General features: G+C 42.0%; 2 protein-coding genes across 4 annotated transcripts in view; one reads left to right on the top strand and one right to left on the bottom strand.

Annotated features, from left to right (window-relative positions):
* The window catches only part of bscl2 (BSCL2 lipid droplet biogenesis associated, seipin), a 52,153-nt gene extending 51,269 nt beyond the window's left edge, over window positions 1–884 (bottom strand). For all 3 annotated transcript variants that reach the window (XM_060936339.1, XM_060936338.1, XM_060936340.1), the window contains exon 1: window positions 798–884. The gene's annotated coding sequence lies outside the window, so the exon portion shown is untranslated. The remainder of the gene's footprint in view (window positions 1–797) is intronic.
* Window positions 885–10,480: 9,596 nt separating this feature from the next.
* On the top strand, window positions 10,481–20,049 carry gng3 (guanine nucleotide binding protein (G protein), gamma 3). Its single transcript, XM_060935204.1, has 3 exons — window positions 10,481–10,645; window positions 11,705–11,804; window positions 19,524–20,049. Exons 2-3 carry the CDS (start codon window positions 11,706–11,708, stop codon window positions 19,650–19,652), a joined length of 228 nt encoding a protein of 75 aa, XP_060791187.1. The 5' UTR covers window positions 10,481–10,645; window position 11,705; the 3' UTR covers window positions 19,653–20,049.
* Window positions 20,050–26,134: the final 6,085 nt, after the last annotated feature.

Here is a 26,134-nt window from a genome sequence, read left to right as displayed (position 1 = left end):
AGCTAGGTTTACGGTACAACAGCTACCTGAAGGGCACGACGGCTATCTGAAGGGGACGACGGCTAGGTTTATGGGACAACGGCTAGGTTTACGGTACGACGGCTGTCTGAAGGTTACGACGGCTAGGTTTACGGTACGACGGCTATCTTAAGGTTACGACGGCTAGGTTTACGGTACGATGGCCATCTGAAGGTTTACGGTACGACGGCTATCTGAAGGCTCGCGGCATGCCAGCTACCTGAAGGTTTACGGTACGACGGCTAGGTTTACGGCACGACGGCTAAGTGAAGGCTTACGGTACGACGGCTACGTGAAGGTTTACTGTATGACGGCTAGGTTTACGGTACGACAGTTACCTGAAGGGCACGACGGCTAGGTTTACGGTACGACGGCCATCTGAAGGTTTACGGTACGACGGCTCTGTGTATCTATAATGTACATGCGTGTAGATGAGCCTGAAAGGTGTCCAGGTCTAATAAATCCCTAATAAACTGACACATAACACTGAGCTCGTCACATGGGCGGGTCCACAATGTTCTCCTAACCAGCATAGTAAACACACAGACATTCTAAACACTCCTACAGAGGGAAAATAAACACTAACCACATAAACATTAAACACAACATTTATCAATAAACCCCGGACATCATCACTGTGCGCGCGCAGATGCGTTCATACCTATTTAGCCTGACTGAAATACTCGGTCACTAACTAACTAACTTCATTCCTGCTCCGAAATCATCATCAGAAACACGAAAACCCAGGGCTAGAGAGGGAGAAATAGCACCATACTCACCTTCTAGGAATATAAACATCACCCAACCCTGAAGAGGAAGCAGATGATGAATAGAAACTGCTAGCCCGACGGCTAAACTTCAAATCTACGGAAAGTGTAGAGGGACATAAAGGACGCACGCGCTACGTATTTCATATTTCTGTCATGTCTTCATGACTGTCATGCAAGGAAATGAGAAGAATCAACAGGGGGAACCACAGGAAATGAGAAACTGAAACATGAAAGAGAAAAAAAAAAATATATATATATATATATATATATATATATATATATATATATATATATATATATATATATATATACAGTGGTGCTTGAAAGTTTGTGAACCCTTTAGAATTTTCTATATTTCTGCATAAATATGACCTAAAAAGTCATCAGATTTTCACACAAGTCCTATAAGTAGATAAAGAGAACCCAGTTAAACAAATGAGGCAAAAATATTATACTTGGTCATTTATTTACTGAGGAAAATGATCCAATATTACATATCTGTGAGTGGCAAAAGTATGTGAACCTTTGTTTTCAGTATCTGGTGTGACCCCCTTGTGCAGCAATAACTGCAACTAAACGTTTCCGATAACTGTTGATCAGTCCTGCACACCGGCTTGGAGGAATTTTTGCCCGTTCCTCCATACAGAACAGCTTCAACTCTGGGATGTTGGTGGGTTTCCTCACATGAACTGCTCACTTCAGTTCCTTCCACAACATTTCCATTGGATTAAGGTCAGGACTTTGACTTGGCCATTCCGAAACATTAACTTTATTCTTCTTTAACCATTCTTTGGTAGAACAACTTGTGTGCTTAGGGTCATTGTCTTGCTGCATGACCCACCTTCTCTTGAGATTCAGTTCATGGACAGATGTCCTGACATTTTCCTTTAGAATTCGCTGGTATAATTCAGAATTCATCGTTCCATCAACGATGGCAAGCCGTCCTGGCCCAGATGCAGCAAAACAGGCCCAAACCATGATACTACCACTACCATGTTTCACAGATGGGATAAGGTTCTTATGCTGGAATGCAGTGTTTTCCTTTCTACAAACATAACGCTTCTCATTTAAACCAAAAAGTTCTATTTTGGTCTCATCCATCCACAAAACATTTTTCTAACAGCCCAGGCTTGTCCACGTGATCTTTAGCAAACTGCAGATGAGCAGCAATGTTCTTTTTAGAGAGCATTGGCTTTCTCCTTGCAACCCTGCCATGCACACCATTGTTGTTCAGTGTTCTCCTGATGGTAGACTCATGAACATTAACATTAGTCAATGTGAGAGAGGCCTTCAGTTGCTTAGAAGTTACCCTGTGGTCCTTTGTGACCTCACCGACTATTACACACCTTGCTCTTGGAGTGATCTTTGTTGGTCGACCACTCCTGGGGAGGGTAACAATGGTCTTGAATTTCCTCCATTTGTACACAATCTGTCTGACTGTGGATTGGTGGAGTCCAAACTCTTTAGAGATGGTTTTGTAACCTTTTCCAGCCTGATGAGCATCAACAACACTTTTTCTGAGGTCCTCAGAAATCTCCTTTGTTCGTGTCATGATACACTTCCACAAACACATGTTGTGAAGATCAGACTTTGATAGATCCCTATTCTTTAAATAAAACAGGGTGTCCACTCACACCTGATTGTCATACCATTGATTGAAAACACCTGACTCTAATTTCACCTTCAAATTAACTGCTAATCCTAGAGGTTCACATACTTTTGCCACTCACAGATATGTAATATTGGATCATTTTCCTCAATAAATAAATGACCAAGTATAATATGTTTGTCTCATTTGTTTAACTGGGTTCTCTTTATCTACTTTAAGGACTTGTGTGAAAATCTGATGATGTTTTAGGGCATATTTATGCAGAAATATAGAAAATTCTAAAGGGTTCACAAACTTTCAAGCACCACTGTATATATATAGACCTGCATGAACTGACTGATACTGTGACATCTTACATCAGTTTTTGTGAGGATATGTGTGTGCCTACCAAAACCTTCCGCATATACAACAACAATAAACCCTGGTTCACTGCAAAACTCAGGCAACTTCAACAGAACAAAGGATGCCCCTTTTCCACCAAAGCAGTTCCAGGGCTGGTTCGGGGCCAGTGCTTAGTTTTGAACCGGGTTTTCTGTTTCCACTGACAATGAACTGGCTCTGGGGCCAGAAAAACCGGTTCCAGGCTAGCACCAACTCTCTGCTGGGCCAGAGGAAAGAACCGCTTACATCAGCGGGGGGTCGGAGTTGTTAAGACCAACAACAATAATAAGACCGCGAAAGATCGCCATTTTTAAGCGACGAGAAGCAGCAGCTGTACAAACGCAAAGTCATCCATTATTATTATTATTGTTGCTGCTGCTGCTTCTTCCGTGTTGTTTTTGCTTCGATATTCATGCCAAGGTTTATGCAAACGTAGCGACGTAACTGACGTATACAACGACGTAATGATGTGACTTCCCTTAGCACCATGAGCTATGGAAAAGCAAACTGGTTCTCAGCTGGCTCACAAGTACCCCTTTTCCACCAAATCAGTTCCAGGGCTGGTTCGGGGCCAGTGCTGGTGCTGGTTCACAACTCGTTCAACTTGCAAGCCAGCTGAGAACCAGTTTGCTTTTCCATAGCTCGCGGTGCCACATCATTACGTCGCTGTATACGTCATTACGTCGTTGTATCAGTTACGTCGCTATGTTTGCATAAACCTTGGCGCGAATATCGAAGCAAAAACAACACGGAAGAAGCAGCAGCAACAACAACAATAATAATAATAATGGATGACTTCACGTTTGTACAGCTGCAGCTTCTCGCCGCTTAAAAATGTCGATCTTTCGCGGTCTTGTTATTGTTGTTGGTCTTAACAACTCCGCCCCCCCACTGACGTAAGCGGTTCTTTCCTCTGGCCCAGCAGAGAGTTGGTGCTAGCCTGGAACCGGTTTTTCTGGCCCCAGAGCCAGTTCTTTGTCAGTGGAAACAGAAAACCCGGTTCCAAACTAAGCACTGGGCCCGAGCCAGCCCTGGAACTGCTTTGGTGGAAAAGGGGCAAAGTTGAACGAGTTGTGAACCAGCACCAGCACTGGCCCCGAACCAGCACTGGAACTGATTTGGTGGAAAAGGGGTAGAAGAGGCCTACAAAAGTGGAGACAGAGTTCTGTATAATCAGGCCAGAAACACACTGACAATGGAGGTGAAAGCAGCTAAGGTGGTGTTTACATTAGACCGTATCCGTCTCGTTTTCGTCGCGGATGCACTGTCCGTTCACATTAAAACGCCGGGAAACGACTCCACAGGCGGAACAACTTGAATCCGCCAGGGCCCACGTATTCAACCCAGTTCGTATCTGATCCGGTGCTGTGTAAACATTGAGGAACGCGGAAACGCTGTGCTGAGCTCTAGCTGACGTCGTCATTGGACAACGTCACTGTGACATCCACCTTCCTGATTCGCTGGCGTTGTGATCACACACACAGCGGCTCAGTCCCGAATCACTGCTTGTGCGCTTCACTCGCGCGCTCTGTGAGCTGCGCAGGGCCGGAGTGCGCACCCTCCAGAGGGCACTCGCTGTTCAGGGCGGAGTGATTTGGAGCGCAGGAGGAAGCGCTGAGCCGCACTGAGGTTTATTTACACATTTCAACTTATTTACCTCCTTCAGGCGCTTAAACTCAATGAGAACATGAACATCACAGCCAGGTGTGTTTATCTGCTGGAGAAGCTGTTCGCTTGCCATCCTTCCACTTGCAAGTGGTGAGTGACTTGCGCATGCCCGATATGCACTGGGATCATGTGACATGCCGTCTAATTAGTCATGTGATTAGCGTATCCGTGTATTGGCGTTGCTGTGTGCATGCGAATCGTTTTAAAAACGTTAATCTGATGATCCGCTGATACGGTCTAATGTAAACACCACCTAAGAGGAGCTATGCTGATAAGATTAAAAACAGCCTTTCAGCAAACGATCCGACGTCAGTGTGGAGAGGCCTGCAGAACATTACTGACTATGGACCCTTTTCACGTGACGTCACGACAAACGCGGCCACCATTTTGGACATGTACTACCAGTAGTTTACCACAGCCAACATTGAGGAACGGCAGCAAAGAAAGTGTTTATTTTCAGCAAGACTTCCATCATGCCACTATATTGTTGTGCACCTGGATGTAGTAACCATCAACAAACAAGGCAAGGGTTATCATTTTATCGGATCCCGGTAGATGCTGACCGACGGAGAAGATGGATAGCGGCACACCAACGCTTGTGTAGTGACCACTTTGTTGGAGGTAAGACGAATAAAATTAGCCAGAAAAGGCATTACATTGCTGTTAACATTCCATTCTAGTTTACTGTAATTACGATCTGGCAGCTATTTACGCCGGATCCAGTGTAAATAGCTGCCGGAGCCAACGTCCGAGGTTTCGGAGCGCGCTAGCTCGCGGCCGGCCGGAGCGCGCTCCGGCAAGCTCGGACGTTGGCTCCGGAAGCTATTTACACTGGATCCGGTGTAAATAGCTGCCAGATCATAATTACAGTAAACTAGTAAATACAGTTTTCTGCATCTCGCTCCTTTGTCTTTTATGTTTGTCGCCTTCCTCGCATTCAAACCGATTCGAGCCGAAGTCCACTACATGTCCAAAATGGCGGTCGCGTTTACGAAGGTCACGTGACTGAAAAGGGTCTATACAGTGAACCATCAACTGGCTGACGAGCTGAATGTGTTTTACTGCAGATTTGACACATTCACACCTCTCCCCCCTTCAGTCATTAAAGACCCATTTACACCCCCTGCCATTCTGCCACCCCCGCCTCTGACCCCCCACCAGCACTCAAGATCTGTGAAGAGGATGTCTGTCAGCTTTTCCGCAGACAGAAGATCAGGAAGGCACCTGGCCCAGATGGTGTGTTACCCTCTTGTCTGAAGGTCTGTGCTGACCAGCTGGCTCTCATCTTCACCCAGATCTTTAATAGATCCCTGGAGCTGTGTGAAGTCCCCTCATGCTTCAAACGCTCCACAATAATCCCGGTTCCTAAGAAAACCAATATCACAGGACTGAATGACTACAGGCCTGTTGCCCTCACATCTGTAGTCATGAAGTCTTTTGAGAGACTGGTGTTGTCATACCTGAAGAACATCACAGACCCCCTGCTGGACCCCCTGCAGTTTGCCTACTGGGCAAACAGGTCAATGGATGATGCAATAAATATGGGTCTACACTACATCCTGCAACACCTTGACTCTGCAAGGACGTACGCTAGGATCCTGTTCGTGGACTTCAGTTCAGCATTCAACACCATTGTTCCAGACATCCTCCGCACCAAGCTCACCCAGCTCACTGTGCCCTCCTCCACCTGTCACTGGATTACAAACTTCCTGACTGACAGGAAGCAGCAGGTGAGAATGGGGAGCATCATATCCAGCACTCGGACTATCAGCACTGGCGCCTCCCAAGGGTGTGTGCTCTCCCCACTGCTCTTCCCCCCTTTATATCAACAACTGCACCTCAAGAGACCCGTCTGTTAAACTCCTGAAATTTGGGGACGATACAACAGTCATCGGCCTCATCCGAGATGGTGACGAGTCTGCATACAGACGGGAGGTTGAACGGCTGGTCTGTTGGTGCGGTCAGAACAATCTGGAGCTGAACACTCTCAAAACTGTGGAGATGACAGTGGACTTTAGGAGGAGCCCACCATCACCAACAACATTGTGACTGCTGTTGAAAGCTTCAGGTTTCTGGGTTCCACAATCTCTCGGGACTTGAAGTGGGAGACCAACACAGTCACTATCATCAAAAAGGCTCAGCAGAGGTTGTACTTTCTGTGCCAGCTCAGGAAGCTCAACCTGCCTAAGGAGCTGCTGACACAATTCTACTCTGCCATCATTCAGTCTGTTCTTTGCTCTTCCATCACTGTTTGGTTTGGATTGGTCACGAAACAGGAGAAGAACAGACTGCAACAGACAATAAGGTCTGCAGAGAAAATTATTGGTGTCAACCTGCCCTCCATCCAAGACCTGTACCTGTCCAGAGTCAGGAAACGGGCATCTCTGCGGACCCATCACACCCTGGTCACAAACTGTTTAAACTTCTCCCCTCAGGGAGGCGATATAGATCACTGTATGCAAAAACAACCAGACACAAGAATAGTTTCTTCCCTCAGGCTGTCTCGGTGATGAACAGCTAAAATCCGGATTCATATATCAGTAATATCACTTGCAAAATATCTGCACACTCATACTGTCATTCTGTGCTCACTGTTACTTATATTATATTTATACTTATTTATATTTACTATTTCATCTTTGCACTATGCACCATATTGCACCAAAAGGGAAAATCCTTTCTGTGATGAACAGCTAAAATCCAGATTCATATCAGTAATATCACTTGTAAAATATCTGCACACTCATACCGTCGTTCTGGGCACACTGTATACTTTATATGTATTTATCTATTTCATACCTGACTTACCTGGATTGGTTTGCACTATGCACCTATTGCACCTTTTTTTGTTTGTTTGTTTGTTTGTTTGTTTTGTGTATACGCTTTTTATCTGTTTTTGTACTATGAGAGCTAAGTGAAACTGGAGTCAAATTCCTCGTGTGTGTCCACATACCTGGCAATAAAAGTGTTTCTGATTCTGATTCTGATATAAAATAACAAATTACATTTATTTTATTCGAAAAATATGTGTCACTTATCCATCGCAGGTCACAGTGAAGCTGGAGCCAATGGGTGACATCAGGCAAGAGGCAGGGTACACCCTGGACAGGTCACCAATCCATTGTAGGGCCAACACAGAGAGACAGACAGCCATTCATACCTACAGGAAATTTAGAATAGCCAAATGAACTCATCTGCATTCTTGGGACTGTGGGAGGAAACTGGGGCACCCAGAAGAAACCCCGACAGGCACAAAGAGAACATGCAAACTCTCCAGTTAGCCAAAGGGCTCAAACCCAGAACCTTCTTGCTGTGAGGCGACAGTGCTACCTGCTGTATCACCGTCCCGGCCTTATATACAGTATACAGTACTGTGCAAAAGTTGTAGTCCCGCTATTTTTTCTTTTCATCTTTTTTTCATGAAATTACTTTTTTTTTAAAGGTCGTCTCATACCAAATATGGACTTTGTTTCATTTATTATGGCTTACTGCTGTTTATAGTATTGTTTCTAATGTTGAAGCATTTCATTTCATTATTTTTTTCAGCCATTTTTGGTCTACAACATTTCTTTACATGTGCCTAAGACTTTGGCACAGTACTGTATGAAAGCACACATATAATCAGTGAAGTATAATAAATAAATATCACGCTATTCAAAAATGAAGGGTTTGTTCAGGACGTCCCGTCTTACACAATGATGACGCAGTGATCCGATTCTCTCTGATCAATCAGTAGTCTGCAGTGTTTTCATGTCAGCTTTTGGTATTGCCTCAGCTTTCTTGGAACCTCAACAGAGATCTCATCTCATCTCATCTCATCTCATCTCATCTCGTTATCTCTAGCCACTTTATCCTGTTCTACAGGGTCGCAGGCAAGCTGGAGCCTATCCCAGCTGACTACGGGCGAAAGGCGGGGTACACCCTGGACAAGTCGCCAGGTCATCACAGGGCTGACACATAGACACAGACAACCATTCACACTCACATTCACACCTACGGTCAATTTAGAGTCACCAGTTAACCTAACCTGCATGTCTTTGGACTGTGGGGGAAACCGGAGTACCCGGAGGAAACCCACGCGGACATGGGGAGAACATACAAACTCCACACAGAAAGGCCCTCGCCAGCCATGGGGCTCGAACCCGGACCGTCTTGCTGTGAGGCGACAGTGCTAACCACTACACCACTGTGCCTCCCATGAATGAATTAATTAATATAAATTAATAATAGGATTTTCCATTCAACAATTCATATCAGGCTATTACATGTTCTTACCGATATAATATTTGGCATGTCTTCTCAGGTTGTTTTTCCTTGTCATGGTCACCTCTGGCTTACTAATTAGGGATCTAAATATAATTCTACAATGACCTCTTTGTAAAGCTTTTTAGAGTTCGGAGTTCTTTGGAGTTACTACATTATATTTTACATATCAACTGTAAATATAATAAATTATCTCTGAAACCAATGAGAAATAGCAAAACATTGCTACAAGTAAGTGTTTACTGGATAAAAGCTATGAAGAACCTACTTGAGCTCTGTTTCAACTGCTATATTTAATATTTAATACATTATAATTTAGCACTGTGATGACCTGGCGACTTGTCCAGGGTGTACCCCGCCTTTCGCCCGTAGTCAGCTGGGATAGGCTCCAGCTTGCCTGCGACCCTGTAGAACAGGATAAAGCGGCTAGAGATAATGAGATGAATGAGACATTATAATTTAATATTTAATACATTATATTATTTACTAAAAAAGTTGGGACACTATGTAAACTGTCAATAAAAATAGGGAAAGCCTTCCTTCTTTCAGCAAGACAATGCCAAACCAGTTTCTGCGGATATTAAAACTGCATGGCTCCATAGTAAAAGAGTCCGGGTGCTAAACTGGCCTGCCTGCAGTCCAGACCTGTCTCCCATTTAAAACATTTGGCGCATTATGAAGCACAAAATATGACAAAGGAGACCCCGAACTGTTGAGCAACTGAAAGTGTATATCAGGTAAGAATGGGAGAACATTTCTCTTTCAAAACTACAGCAATTGGTCTCCTCAGTTCCCAAACATTTACAGAGTGTTGTTAAAAGTAGAGGTGATGCAACACAGTGGTAAACATGCCCCGTCCCAACTTTTTTTGAAACGTGTTGCTGATATCAAATTCAAAATGTACATATATTAAAAAAAAAAAACATACGATTTCTCAGTTTCTACATTTGATATGTTGATAATTTGCGAATTATCGCATTCTGTTTTCATTTACAGTTTACACAGCATCCCAACTTTTTTGGAATTGGGGTTGTAATTTTCTCTTTTGCCTTTCAAATGGAGAAAATTCATTGTAGCGTAAGCCGATCCAAAAGAAAATTCAAGGTTACGGATTATTTTCTAAAAATTGTATGATGATGGAAATGTGACGACTACTAAATTTGTGAATAAATTGTTGTGAGGTGTTTGGTATTTTTTGCAATGTTAGTGAATAATTCTTCTCTATAAAAAGTGAATTCTAGTGCAGCTTGTGATACGCCTGTGAGCTTGGAGGCATTTCCACATCCAGCATTAAGTAGCGTTCATAAATGTAACATGAGCTGGAATGGATGATGGGGGGAGGAGAATAGGCAGAGATGTTAATGTGGCCATATGGAGACGGAGCGAGCTGTAATATCTGAGTGGGAGAGACCACTGAGGCGAAATGGAGCCACATATTCACACAAAGAGGCTGAGACTGCAGCAGTTCCCATGGTAACCAGAGCTATAAGAAGTAGGATTTACTGGTGCCCAGAAATACACACACCAAACACATAGAACTCTTCAAGAACACTGGTTTCATGCCAAATATTACATGCCCATCATTTATACAGTTTGCCTTCGTGCTTTGTATTTTCATCCGAACACACATCATCCTCCCCCTCATCCTACCTAACTGGAGCAGAAATGGTACATACCAAAGCGCAGAATCATAGAGCCCCTCAGGTTCTTCCTGGCTCGTTCCACTCACTGCAGAGGGGCGTTTTTTTTAATGCAACCATCAGGAGCTTGGTGCTCAGTGTAGCAGAATTGCAGTGCACTGGACTGGACAGAACCGGGAAGCATCCATACTGTCAGTGAGGGTGGGGTCCGGCTGCACAGAGAGACAAACACACGGAGGGAAAAAGGAATAAAGAGAGAAGAGGAGGGCGAGCACCAGAAGAGGAACACAACAAGGGTAGGAGAGGGAAAAAGGGGAGATGGGGGAAAATGAGAAGGCCCGACACTGGGTGAAACAGATCTCAAGTGGTCTTTTTTCCTTCATCTCTTCCTTCATCCATCCTTATTCTATTCTGCATCTTCTGAAATCAGAAAGACGTTCTTTATTTTCACAGTTTTAATGCATGCAATATATGATGTTCATTCAGATTTCTTTCAGTTAGTTTATTCAATCAGATTTGATTGGAATCAGTCGATAATGGACAAGTGGCCATTATTGCCATGTACTCGCTTGGCCCAGTTTATTACCTCCAGCCAATTCATGATATATGTATTTATATATGGAGTCAAAATGAGTCTATAGATATTTTCTGAGAAATATGTGACAGAAATATGATGATGTAATTGTTTACTAGTATATGGAAATGAAAAGCCAGCATTCTGCATTCTGATGGTGGTTAATACAACTCATCTGTCTAGCTTGAGAAAATATAACGTGAATATTCTAAGACGCTCGCATGTCCTTATTGATTAACTGCTTGCTATACAAAACAGTTAATACTGTATTATTTTAGCTAGAAATATAAATCCTTTAATTTAGCTACAAATAGCCAAACTAAAAGACTAGATCTGATTAAAGGTGATCACGAGGAATGTGATCGATTGCGTTCAGATTGTCACTTATCAAGGTGAGGTTTGGGCTTTCCACGGCAGGCTGGTTTTAGAAAGGAAGTAGGAAATGATACTAGTGGGGTGAATCTCTTCAAGGAAGGACAAGTGAAGAGGATAAGAGAGATGTAAGTCGTAAAGGAGAGAATGGGCTTGATGAGACGCTGGCCTACGTATCCCTGCCTGATTCCTGTAAACATTATTACTATAAGAGTGTATAATACCTAATGGTGACGCAATGGGGATTCACTGCATGAGGTGTGTCCCTGTGGCAAATAAGATGTACAATTCATACCGACTCATGTACATTCATAACAATTCTTCTTACTTAAATGCAACTTGTGCTGTTATTAGTCTTATACTGTCCTAGTGCTGTTTTTGCCAATGCGTGGATGTCTGTATATGGCAGGATGAAAGGAGACACCCCTGTGAACAGCACCATGAGTGTCGGTCAGGCAAGGAAGCTGGTGGAACAGCTGAAGATCGAAGCTAGTTTCTGTCGGATCAAGGTGAGAGACAGGGATTGTTTTAACCCCCCCCCTTTTTTTTTTTAAACTCATACACTGGCAGCCTAATTAATATTAAACGTATTCACAAATCTGGAATGAGGTTAATAGGTATGGCCTAATTCTACCGTCCCTTCTGACTATGCAGGTTATGCAGTCATAATGTGCCTGAATCTGCACAGCCTACATTCAGTATAGAGCTGTAACACAAGGGGTGCTTCCCAAAACTCGAACTGATGCCTCCTTGGTTCCTTGACCCTATCTCGTTCAGTCAGTGACCCACAAATCAGTTGAAATCCTTCATCTTTAAGGACGCCAGATTCTTAAAATGCAGCAAGGAGGGAGGAAATTCAAAGCATCTTGAGCGAGGAAACACAGATGTTTCCTGTGCTCAAGGATTTTCTTTGTTGTAGCGTGTAGCAAATTACAATAAACGATACAATAGCAATAACCACAGAAACAAAATTCATTAATCCATTCAAGTTCAAGGTATGTCAGGGTCGTACTGGATCCAGAGACTATCCCAGGAAAATTCACTCAGAATAGAACACCAGTTCATCACAGGGCACCATGAACACACACACACACACACACACACACACATATCCAATCCACCGACCTGCATGTTTTTTTAGACAGTGGGAGGAAACCAAAATTAATGCAAAATTAATAATCTCAATTCAATAAATCAATATGCTTGGACAAAAGTCAGTTAATACTGTATGTCTTGCATAAAAACAGAGAAGTCAGGTGAGGAGTAGAAGCTTGTTTCAGCTAAAACATCAATATATAAGTGTGCAATAATGTTTTGATTAAGTATCATTTAACGTGTTCTGTATATGCAGATTTCCTTTCCTTGCATCCTTTCCTTGCTTCCTCAGAAGGAAGAGCTAAGAAGTGAGAAAGGGATGCTAGGAGAAGAAACGACAAGGTGCAATTTAAATCAGGGAGAAATTAGAAGCACTCTTGGTTCACGTTTGATGTGTGTGTATGTGTGTCTGTGTGTGTGTGTGTCCACGGATGCATCGGCAACCTGAGAGGCATTATTCACATGATCATCTGTTTACCTAATTATGCACACCTGGCAGATAAAAGGCAACTTCTACTAGATGGAAAGTCTCAGCTGAAATATCACTGTCCATCAGGTTTCCATGTCCACCACTGAAATGTAAAATGTCTGCTGTCGATGTGAATGTTGCCATGAGCTGAGTCTCAAATTAAAAGTGGCCTATGCTCAAACCTATTTAGGCTACTTGTTTGTTCTAGATTTTTATGTAAGGCAGACTTTTCAGTAGGTTTGAAGGCTACATTTGAGGGTTTTTTTTAATTCAAACACGAACCATCCATCCATTCATGACATCCATCCATCCATTTTCTATACCACTTCTTGATACCAGTCATATCTAGGTATGCTAGTAAAGAAACCTCCCAAGACAAAAACAGAATTTCACATAATTTCATTTATCCATCCATCCATCCATCCATCCATCCATTGATTTTCTATACCACTTCTTGATACCAGTCGTATGTAGGTATGCTAGTAAAGAAACCTCCCAAGACAAAAACAGAATTTCACATAATTTCATCCATCCATCCATCCATCCATCCATCCATCGATTTTCTGTCCACTTCTTGATACCAGTCGTATCTAGGTGTGCTAGTAAAAAAAAACTCCCAAGACAAAAACAGAATCTCACATAATTCCATCCATCCATCCATCCATCCATCCATCCATCCATCCATCCATCAATTTTCTATGCTACTTCTTGATACCAGTCGTGTGTACATGTGCTAGTAAAGAAACCTCCCAAGATAAATACATAATTTCACATAATTTCATCCATCCAGCCATCCATCTATCAATTTTCTATACCACTTCTTGATACCAGTCATATGTAGGTATGCTAGTAAAGAAAACTCTCAAGACAAAAACAGAATCTCACATAATTCCATCCATCCATCCATCCATCCATCCATCCATCCATCCATCAATTTTCTATGCCACTTCTTGATACCAATCATATCTAGGTATGCTAGTAAAGAAACCTCCCAAGACAAAAACAGAATTTCACATAATTTCATTTATCCATCCATCCATCCATCCATCCACCGATTTTCTATGCCACTTCTTGATACCAGTCGTACAACCCCGATTCCAAAAAAGTTGGGACAAAGTACAAATTGTAAATAAAAATGGAATGCAATAATTTACAAATCTCAAAAACTGATATTGTATTTTCAATAGAACATAGACAACATATCAAATGTCGAACGTGAGACATTTTGAAATTTCATGCCAAATATTGGCTCATTTGAAATTTCATGACAGCAACACGTCTCAAAAAAGTTGGGACGGGGCAATAAGAGGCTGGAAAAGTTAAAGGTACAAAAAAGGAACAGCTGGAGGACCAAATTGCAACTCATTAGGTCAATTGGCAATAGGTCATTAACATGACTGGGTATAAAAAGAGCATCTTGGAGTGGCAGCAGCTCTCAGAAGTAAAGATGGGAAGAGGATCACCAATCCCCCTAATTCTGCACCGACAAATAGTGGAGCAATATCAGAAAGGAGTTCGACAGTGTAAAATTGCAAGGAGTTTGAACATATCATCATCTACAGTGCATAATATCATCAAAAGATTCAGAGAATCTGGAAGAATCTCTGTGCGTAAGGGTCAAGGCCGGAAAACCATACTGGGTGTCTGTGATCTTTGGGCCCTTAGATGGCACTGCATCACATACAGGCATGCTTCTGTATTGGAAATCACAAAATGGGCTCAGGAATATTTCCAGAGAACATTATCTGTGAACACAATTCACCGTGCCATCTGCCGTTGCCAGCTAAAACTCTATAGTTCAAAGAAGAAGCCATATCTAAACATGATCCAGAAGCACAGACGTCTTCTCTGGGCCGAGGCTCATTTAAAATGGACTGTGGCAAAGTGGAAAACTGTTCTGTGGTCAGACGAATCAAAATTTGAAGTTCTTTATGGAAATCAGGGACGCCGTGTCATTCGGACTAAAGAGGAGAAGGACGACCTAAGTTGTTATCGGCGCTCAGTTCAGAAGCCTGCATCTCTGATGGTATGGGGTTGCATTAGTGCGTGTGGCATGGGCAGCTTACACATCTGGAAAGACACCATCAATGCTGAAAGGTATATCCAGGTTCTAGAGCAACATATGCTCCCATCCAGATGACGTCTCTTTCAGGGAAGACCTTGCATTTTCCAACATGACAATGCCAAACCACATACTGCATCAATTACAGCATCATGGCTGCGTAGAAGAAGGGTCCGGGTACTGAACTGGCCAGCCTGCAGTCCAGATCTTTCACCCATAGAAAACATTTGGCGCATCATAAAACTGAAGATACGACAAAAAAGACCTAAGACAGTTGAGCAACTAGAATCCTACATTAGACAAGAATGGGTTAACATTCCTATCCCTAAACTTGAGCAACTTGTCTCCTCAGTCCCCAGACGTTTACAGACTGTTGTAAAGAGAAAAGGGGATGTCTCACAGTGGTAAACATGGCCTTGTCCCAACTTTTTTGAGATGTGTTGTTGTCATGAAATTTAAAATCACCTAATTTTTCTCTTTAAATGATACATTTTCTCAGTTTAAACATTTGATATGTCATCTATGTTCTATTCTGAATAAAATATGGAATTTTGAAACTTCCACATCATTGCATTCCATTTTTATTTACAATTTGTACTTTGTCCCAACTTTTTTGGAATTGGGTTGTATTTAGGTGTGCTTGTAAAAAAAACTCCCAAGACAAAAACAGAATCTCACATAATTTCATTCATCCATCCATCCATCCATCCATCCATCCATTCATCCATCTATCAATTTTCTATACCACTTCTTGATACCAGTCATATGTAGGTATAAAGAAAACTCCCAAGACAAAAACAGAATCTCACATAATTCCATTTATCCATCCATCCATCTATCAATTTTCTATGCCATGTCTTGATACCGATCGTATGTAGGTATGCTAGTAAAGAAACCTCCCAAGACAAAAAAAAAATCTCACATTTTGTCACATTATGTTTCCCTTTCACAGAGGCTTTCACTTAGAACCCCTTTAGGAAGTTTCAAAACTTCAACTATCCAAAGAACCCCATTTTCTAAATTAGCCTTCCAGTCAGTTTTACAGTCATCAGGACCCCCATTTTGGTTTTATCCCCGGTCCACAACACACCTGAACCAAGCAACCAGAACACTGAATATGAAGCCTGGGTAACAAAACACATTGCATAATGCTAATGGCATTTAACAGCCTGTCGGCATGGTGGCGTAGTGGTTAGCACTGTCGCCTCACAGCAAGTAGGTTCTGGGTTCAAGCCCAGTGGCCGACAGGGGCCTTTCTGTGTGGAGTTTGCATGTTCTCCCCGTGTCTGCATGGGTTTCCTCCGGGAGCTCCGGTTTCCTTCACAGTTCAAAGACATGCAGATTAGTCTACTTGGTGGCTCTAAATTGACTGTAGGTGTGAGTGTGAATGGTTATTTGTCTCTATGTGTCAGCCCTGCGATGACTTGGAGATTTGTCCAGGGTGTACCCCGCCTCTCGCTCTCAGCTGGGATAGGTTCCAGGTTGCCCGTGACCCTGCACAGGATAAGCGTTTACGGATAATGGACAGATCCCCAGGCTGTACGTCCATCCATTATCTGTAACCGCTTATCCTGTGCACGGTCGCGGGCAAGCTGGAGCCTATCCCAGCTGACTACAGGCGAGAGGCGGGGTACACCCTAGACAGGTTGCCAGGTCATTCAATCATGAGACAAGTTTGGTGTCCAATACTGGCTTCCTCGCTTCTTGCTTCTTCACCATCACTTGACCCCATAGAAATGGTAACTACGCTGCCATGACAGGGGGCATGCTTGCAGTGCTTCATTCAGCCAAGTTAGTTATTATTGGTTGGTATGGGAAGGTTTTGCTGTGTTTTTGGATGTACAAATTGTTTTAAATGAAACAAAGACATCAGATTTTTTAATTTACCAAAAGTAATTCATCATCAAGGGGAAAAAACTAGAGAAATTTCTAAATGTAGAAGGGGAAAATAGGGAAAAACCATTTAGTGGGACTCGGTGTCAAATGGAGAGGTCAAAAACCCAATGTTATGCTCACTTCATTTCCATGAAGGAAAGAATTTAAAAAAATGAATTTCACAACGGGGCGGCACGGTGGTGTAGTGGTTAGTGCTGTCGCCTCACAGCAAGAAGGTCCGGGTTCGAGCCCCGTGGCCGGCGAGGGCCTTTCTGTGTGGAGTTTGCATGTTCTCCCCGTGTCCGCATGGGTTTCCTCCGGGTGCTCCGGTTTCCCCCACAGTCCAAAGACATGCAGGTTAGGTTAACTGGTGACTCTAAATTGACCGTAGGTGTGAATGTGAGTGTGAATGGTTGTCTGTGTCTATATGTCAGCCCTGTGATGACCTGGCGACTTGTCCAGGGTGTACCCTGCCTTTCGCCCGTAGTCAGCTGGGATAGGCTCCAGCTTGCCTGCGACCCTGTAGAACAGGATAAAGCGGCTAGAGATAATGAGAGAGAGAGAGAGAGAATTTCACAACTGCAGCAAGGTGCTCATCCTTATACAGTGACGTGAACATGAGCAACAACACAGCGGCTCGGCACAGCCTCACCTTCACCAAGACTTAAAAGCGTATTTACATTCGGGGTTCCTTTGGAGCGCATTGTACATGCGCTTGAGACCTAGTCATTATGAGAAACACCTGATGCTGATTTGAGCACAATCAGCACGTGCATATAAGGACACAGAAACTTTGGCTACGTTCACACTGCAGGCTGAAGTGACTCAAATCCGATCTTTTCGCCCATATGTGACCTGTATCCGATCTTTTATTGACAATATGAACGACACAGATCCGATTTTTTCAAATCCGACCCAGGCCGTTTGGATATGTGGTCCTAGTTCCGATTCCTATCCGCTCTTTTCATATGCGACTTCAGTCTGAACCGCCAGGTCGCATTCATCCGCCTTGCACGTCATCAACAAGCCACAAACGTCACTATTCTGCGCAGAAGTAGGCGGCGGGTCTCTCAAAAAAAGTTACAACAACATGGCGCATAATCACGGGCGCAGATAGAGGGTGGGACTCGTCCCACCCAGATTTAAATTCACCTCGCTCGGTCCCCCCCACTTATAGGGAGGAAAAAACGTCTATGCTGTCTTTCTTTGCATAAGGCAAACCTCACGGAAAAATCAAAAGACTAATTACCATTCGGTTTATTGAGGTGCACAGCGGTGTATACATAGTTGCAACAACTCACATAAAACAAAACAAAGACTGATATTCGGTTGGTTGAGCTGCGCAGACTGCACAGGTTGCGAGCTCGAGCTTGGTTGCTATGGTTACTAACAACAAGTTTGACAGGCATATCGGGGTTGGGGTTGGTTTGCTGGCAGCTTTGTCCCCCCCAGTTTTTTGTCCCCCCCCCAGTTCAAAAAACGTATCTGCGCCCCTGCGCATGACATCAATGCGAGGGACGCTTCAGGCTGTGAAGGTTCTGAATCTTCTCAATGGAAGGACGCAGAGGTTAGGGAGCTGATTTCCATTTGGGGGGATGCAGCTATTCAAGCTAGATTGGATGAGTCATACCGCAACCGGGCGGTTTTACTTCCGTAAACACTGGCCATGCTCACTACGTGTGACGTCGTCGTATCCTGCAATGCGCATGCGGAACACTTTTAGGTCGCTTTTCGTTCATACTGAGGATCACATACAAGTCGCATATATTTGTTAATGTGAACGACCTCACAAAAAAATCGGATTTCACAAAAAAATCGGAATTGAGCATTAAGCCTTGCAGTGTGAACGTAGCATTAGTGAAGCATTATCTTTATCACTGTCATGTTTGTTTGTAGCCATGTTTATGACTCTGTGTCTGGTTTCATTCGTGTTTTGTTTTTGTAAATATCACGCTTGCTAATAAACACTGTTCATGCACTTAGATCCGTCTACTGTCACATACCTGACAGAATACTTCACAAAGTCTCTGTGAAAACAGCGTCCTTATATGCGTGTGCTGATTGCGCTCAAATCAGCATCAGGTGTTTCCCATAATGACTGGGTCCCAATCACGCGCTCCGAAGGATCCCTGAATGTAAATGCACTTTTTCGGTCTCAGTGAAGGTTAGGCTATGCCGAGCTGCTGTGTTGCTCATGTTCACTTCACGGCTACAGATCTGAAATTAATTTTTTTGGAATTCTTACCTTTGTGGAAATGAAATGAGCATACCATGGGGTTTTTCACCTCTCCATTCAACACCAAATCCCACTGAATGTCCCCCCCTTTTCCCTTCTATATTTAGTAATTTCTCTAGTTTTTTTCCCCCCGATGATGAATTCTTTTTGGTAAATGAAAAAATCTGATGTCTTTGTTTCATTCAAAATGAGTTGCAGGTCCAAAAATGCAGCAAAACCTTCCCATACTGATCAATAACAACTAACTCATCTGAATGAAGCACTACAAGCATGCCCCCTGTTATGACAGCGTAGTTACCATTGCTATGGGGTTATGTGACAGTGCAAAGCCTCTATTCAGTCACTCCTGCTGGTTTGGGGAATCAAACCAGCAACCTTTTGGTCCCAAAGCTGCTTCTCTAACCATTAGGCTATGGCTTCCTTGCTGGTCTAGAGATTAAGAAATTGGTTGAATCAAGCACCGTTGAATAACTCTGCTCCTGCGCCCTCAGGTATCGAAGGCAGCTGCGGACTTGATGGCTTACTGCGATGCCCACGCCTGTGAGGACCCCCTCATCACCCCTGTGCCCACCTCAGAGAACCCCTTCAGGGAGAAAAAGTTCTTCTGTGCTCTCCTCTGAGCAGGAAATCAGCAAGCATCGAATTAGCCTCATTTAGATGATTGATTTGTGTATGCTCATCACACACACACACACACACACACACACACACACACAACTCCAAAAATGTGAGTTTTAAATTTCTGGTTCTGGAATTTGATCATGTGACTGTGGTCAAGGCTAAACATCCATAATGTGTGAGGACATTTTGTGCTACACTGTTTTTCGTGTTCTATGAGAGACACTAAGTCTCAATTTTATTAGGCAGGTGTGGATTAGATAGAACGTAATGACGCAAATATAACTATCCTAAATGGTGTATATGGTGAACACACACATACGACACACACATATGCAAGCACATGATTTTTCTAACCAATGAAAATGAAACAAGTTTTGCGGTTGGATGTTTTATTATTTAAACGATTTCAATTACTGCACATTTAAGTAATATGTATATTGCTTTTATTCCCCCAGACAGTTTACAATTGTGATTTATAAATTCTGTATGTTTTTGGGTTTTTTAATCTTCTTTTTTAAATGGCTCGGTATGTGTGTAGACTTTGGTAAAGGGTACGAGAGGTTGATGTTTCGGAATTGGCCAAGTGGGATGCATTGATCTACACAATAATTACACTTAAAAATCATCTGAAACATATGATAAGGGGTTTTCGAAATGGAAATAGCTATCAGTTATCTCACACGCATGACAGAATCAGAATAGGAGATGACTGTTCGCTAAAAAATAAAAACAAAAACAAAAGGAGCCCAAGCAACTGTAAATCAATTTAAAAAAAAAAAACCTTGTGATCCAATCTGGGGTTTTACAAAAATACTGCAAACAAAATGAAATGAAAAATAAAAATATCACCAAAAAAAAAGTTTGTGTTTTTGTAAATCTTGTCGTGCTTATTCAGGATGATTACCACCTACAGTGGCATGCAAAAGTTTGGGCACCCTTACTGAAAATGTCTGTTACTGTGAATAGTTAAGTGAGCAGAAGATGAACTGATCACCAAAAGGCATAAAGGTAAAGACGACACATTTCTTTTCAGTGTTTTCTGCAAGATTTGTGTATTATTTTTGTTTTGCACAATTGGAGAGTGAAAAAAGAAAAGGGAACACCATGCGAAAGTTTGGGCGCCCCAATACATTTGAGTTCTCAGGTAACTTTTACCAAGGTTCCAGACCTTAATTAGCTTATTGAGCTGTGGCTTGTTCAAATTCTTTGTTAGGAAAGGTCAGATGATGCAGATTTCAAAGCTGTATAAATTCTCTGACTCCTCAAACTTGTCCCTAAAATCAACAGCCACGGGCTCCTCGAAGCAACTCTGTCGCATTCTGAATAATAAAATAATTGATGCTCTCAAAGCAGGAGAAGGCTCCAAGAACGTAGCAAAGTGTTTTCAGGTCGCTGTTTCCTCAGATCGTAATGTTATCAAGAAATGGCAGTTAACAGAAACAGTGGAGATCAAGGCGAGGTCTGGAAGATGAAGAAAACTTTCTGAAAGAACTGCTCATTGGATTGCTAGAAAGGCAAATAAAACCCCCTGTTTGACTGCAAAAGACCTTCAGAAAGATTTAGCAGACCCTGGAGTGGTGGTGCACTGTTCTACTATGCAGCGACACCTGAACAAATATGACCTTCATGGGAGAGTCATCAGAAGAAAACCGTTCCTGCGTCCTAGCCACAAAATTCAGCATCTGAAGTTTGCAAATGAACATCTAAATAAGCCTGATGCATTTGGGAAACAAGTCCTGTGGACTGATGAAATTAAAATAGAACTTTTTGGCCACAATGTGCAAAGGTATGTTTGGAGAAAAAAGGGTGCCAAATTCCTGGAAAAGAGCACCTCTCCAACTCTGAAGCATGGGTGTGGATCGATCATGCTTTGGGGTTGTGTTGCAGCCAGTGGCACAGGGCACATTTCACTGGTCGAGGGAAGCATGGATTCGAATAAATACCAGCAAATTCTGGAAGCAAACATCACACCATCTGTAAAAAAGTTTAAGTTAAAAAGAGGATGGGTCCTACAATGACGATGATCCAAAACACACCTCAAGATCTACAATGGAATACCTCAAGAGGCACAAGCTGAAGGTTTTGCCCTGGCCCTCACAGTCCCCTGACCTAAACATCATTGAAAATCTGTGGATAGATCTCAAAAGAGCAGTGCATGCAAGACAGCCCAAGAAACTTGTAGAACTGGAAGCCTTTTGCAAGGACAAATGTGTGAAAATCCCGCAGGTAAGAATTGAAAGATTATTAGCTGGCTACAAAAAGTGTTTACAAGCTGTGATACTTGCCAAAGGGGGTGTTGCTAGGTACAAACCATGCAGGGTGCCCAAACTTTTGCTTTGGGCCCTTTTCCTTTTTTGTCATTTTGAAAATGTAAAAGATGAAAATAAAAAATTGTTTTTGCTTAAAATATAAAGGGAATGAGTCATCTTTAACTTTATGCCTTTTGGAGATCATGTCATCTTCAACTTGCTTAACTGTTCACAATAACAGCAATTTTGACCAGGGGTGCCCAAACTTTTGCATACCACTGTACATGAACGTTTCATACTTTATATAATGCAAGTTAACACACATGCATCACAATTTTAAAAAGTTTGCTTCTTTAGTTTTCAACTTATGCTGTGCGGTTAACAAAGATAATAAGTACATCAACAGTGGTGCTTGAAAGTTTGTGAACCCTTGATAATTTTCTATATTTCTGCATAAATATGACCTAAAACATCATCAGATTTTCACACAAGTCCTAAAAGTAGATAAAGAGAACCGAGTTAAGGCAAGGCAAGTTTATTTATATAGCGCATTTCATACACAGTGGCAGTTCAATGTGCCTTACAGAGGTAAAAGCAAAACAGTAAACAATAGAAAATAAAATTACATAAAATAAATGGGGAAGAAGAGAGAAAAAAATAATAAGAATTAAACAATAGTAGAAATAAAATAATAAAATGAAGTAAAAGTTCAGTAAAAACAGCAGAATAAAATAGAATGAAAGTTAAGTAAAGTTTAAAACATGCAGAGACTGTAAAAGTTAAGTAAAGTTTAAAACATGTAAAGATGACGATATTTATCAGTTAGCAGAAACCGTCTGAGAACAGCTTGGTCTTTAGTCTAGATTTGAAGCTGCCAACAGCAGGAGCATGTTTGATGTCCTCTGGGAGTTGGTTCCATAGCTGTACTGCATAGTAGCTAAAAGCTGCTTCACCACACTTTGTTTTAACAACAGGTTTTACCAGTAAATTTTGCTGCTGTGATCTGGTAGATCTGATTGGGTTAGGCCGCCGCAACATATCAGAGAGGTAATTGGGCCCTGTACCATTTAGAGATTTGTACACCAGCAGCAATGCTTTAAAGTCAATTCTGTAGCTTACTGGAAGCCAGTGAAGGGACCTTAGAATTGGAGTAATGTGCTCTGTTCTTTTTGTTCGTGTGAGAACCCTAGCCGCTGCATTTTGAACCAGCTGAAGTCGTTTGATGGTCTTTTTTGGCAGGCCTGTGAAAAGGCCATTGCAGTAATCAACCCTACTAGAGATGAAGGCATGTATACGTTTTTCCAGATCATTTTTTGACATAAGTCCTCTTAGTTTGGAAATGTTTTTAGGTGATAAAATGCCGATTTAGTGATTGCTTTCATGTGACTGTCAAAGTTTAGCTCGCTGTCAATGAAAACACCAAGATTTTTAACCATATCTTTTGTTTTAATCCCCTTTGTGTCAAGAATACTGGTAATCCTGAGTCTTTCATCTTTTTTTCCAAATAGAATTACTTCTGTTTTATCTGTGTTCAGCTGAAGAAAATTTTGTGACATCCAGTTGTTGATTTGGTTGATACACTGGTAGAGACATTCAAGGGGGGCATAATCATTAGGTGATAGAGCAAAATAAATTTGGGTGTCATCTGCATAGCAGTGATACAAAATTGAGTTGTTCTTGATAATTTGTCCAAGTGGGAGCATATAAAGGTTGAATAGTAATGGTCCAAGGATTGAGCCCTGGGGGACACCACAGGTCAAGGACATTGATGTTGAGGTACAATTTCCTGTGGTAACAAAGAAGCTTCTATCTTTTAAGTATGATTTTAACCAATTGATAACTTTACCAGTCAACCCAACCAAGTGTTCAAGTCGATATAGCAGTATGTTGTGATCAACAGTATCAAAAACTGCACTGAGGTCCAGTAACACCAGGACCGATGTTTTGCCTGCATCAGTATTAAGACGTATGTCATTTATAACTTTAATCAGCGCTGTTTCAGTGGTATGATTGGCACGAAATCCTGACTGAAAGTTATCAAAACAGCTGTTTGATATCAAGAAGGCAGTTAATTGATTGAAGACAATTTTTTCAAGGATTTTCCCGATGAATGGTAGATTTGATATTGGCCTGTAGTTGTTTAATACTGAAGCATCCAGATTATTCTTTTTAAGTAGGGGCTTTACAATGGCTTTTTCCAGGGACACAGGAACAATGCCAGTCTCTAGGGATGTATTTATGATCTGAAGCACATCTGTAATTATGAGGTGAAGAACAGACTTAAAAAAGTTGGTGGGCAGAATGTCCAATTCAGATGTTGAGGAACTGAGATTTTGTACAGTTTTTTCAAGAGTTTCGTAATCAATCAAACAAAATTCTGACATTGTGTTGAAGTTATCTATCTGTGTCACTGGTGATTGCAGCTTTTCAGTTATTTGCAACTGAGATATATTATGAGCAATATTCTGCCGTATTTTATCAATTTTACCTTTGAAGAAGGATGCAAACTCATTGCATTTATTAACTGAGAGAAGTTCAGGTATTAATTGTGGTGGGGGATTAGTTAGTTACTGTTGAAAATAGCACACGGGCATTGTTCATATTCCTGTTGATGATGTTGGAGAAGAAAGACTGTCTTGCTTTACCAATTTCATAATTATATTTACAAAGCATCTCTTTATGGATTTGATAATGGATGTGAAGTTTAGATTTGTGCCATTTTCTTTCAGTCTTCCTACATTCTCTCTTTAGCAATTTAACAGCTGGGTATTACTTCCATGGTGCTTTCTGCTTGTCATTGACTCTTTCGATTTTGAATGGAGCAATATCATCCATAATTTGGGTCATATTTAAATTAAAAATTTCCAGTAAGTCGTCTACAGAGTCTGACATTTTAGTTGAGATCCGAGAGAGAGCTTGCTCAAAGAGAACACGTGTTGTCGTTTATGACTCTCCTACCCATAGTCGTTGAGCTGTTCTGAATGTGAGGGGACATAGAAACATCAGAGAAAACACAGAAATGATCAGATAAGGCCAGGTCAACAACAGTAGTAGAAACAGTAAGACCCTTTGTGATAACGAGGTCAAGGGTATGACCACCAGAGTGGGTCGGCCCCTGTACATGTTGTACTAGGTTGAAGTTGTCAATAAGTGCAAGTAGTTCTCTGGCATAAGTGTTTTCAGGATTGTTAAAATCCAAGTTAAACAAATGAGACAAAAATATTATACTTGGTCATTTATTTATTGAGGAAAATGATCCAATATTAGATATCTGTGAGTGGCAAAAGTATGTGAACTTCTAGGATTAGCAGTTAATTTGAAGGTGAAATTAGAGTCAGGTGTTTTCAATCAATGGGATGACAATCAGTTGTGAGTGGGCACACTGTTTTATTTAAAGAACAGAGATCTATCAAAGTCTGATATTCACAACACGTTTGTGGAAGTGTATCATGGCATGAACAAAGGAGATTTCTGAGGACCTCAGAAAAAGCGTTGTTGATGCTCATCAGGCTGGAAAAGGTTACAAAACCATCTCTAAAGAGTTTGGACTCCACCAATCCACAGTCAGACAGATTGTGTGCAAATGAAGGAAATTCAAGACCATTGTTACCCTCCCCAGGAGTGGTCGATCAACAAAGATCACTCCAAGAGCAAGGCGTGTAATAGTTGGCGAGGTCACAAAGGACCCCAGGGTAACTTCTAAGCAACTGAAGGCCTCTCTCACATTGCCTAATGTTAATGTTCATGAGTCCACCATCAGGAGAACACTGAACAACAATGGTGTGCATGGCAGGGTTGCAAGGAGAAAGCCACTGCTCTCCAAAAAGAACATTGCTGCTCGTCTGCAGTTTGCTAAAGATCACATGGACAAGCCAGAAGGCTATTGGAAAAATGTTTTGTGGATGGATGAGACCAAAATAGAACTTTTTGCTTTAAATGAGAAGTGTTACATTTGTAGAAAGGAAAACACTGCATTCCAGCATAAGAACCTTATCCCATCTGTGAAACATGGTGGTGGTAGTATCATGGTTTGGGCCTGTTTTGCTGCATCTGGGCCAGGACGGCTTGCCATCATTGATGGAACAATGAATTCTGAATTATACCAGCGAATTCTAAAGGAAAATGTCAGGACATCTGTCCATGAACTGAATCTCAAGAGAAGGTGGCTCATGCAGCAAGACAACGACCCTAAGCACACAAGTCGTTCTACCAAAGAATGGTTAAAGAAGAAT

The sequence above is a fragment of the Neoarius graeffei genome, chromosome 12 (genome assembly GCF_027579695.1).
Source record: "Neoarius graeffei isolate fNeoGra1 chromosome 12, fNeoGra1.pri, whole genome shotgun sequence".
NCBI lineage: Eukaryota > Metazoa > Chordata > Actinopteri > Siluriformes > Ariidae > Neoarius > Neoarius graeffei.
The sequence above is the reverse complement of the archived record's forward strand: the minus strand, read 5'-3'. Positions and strand labels throughout refer to the sequence as shown.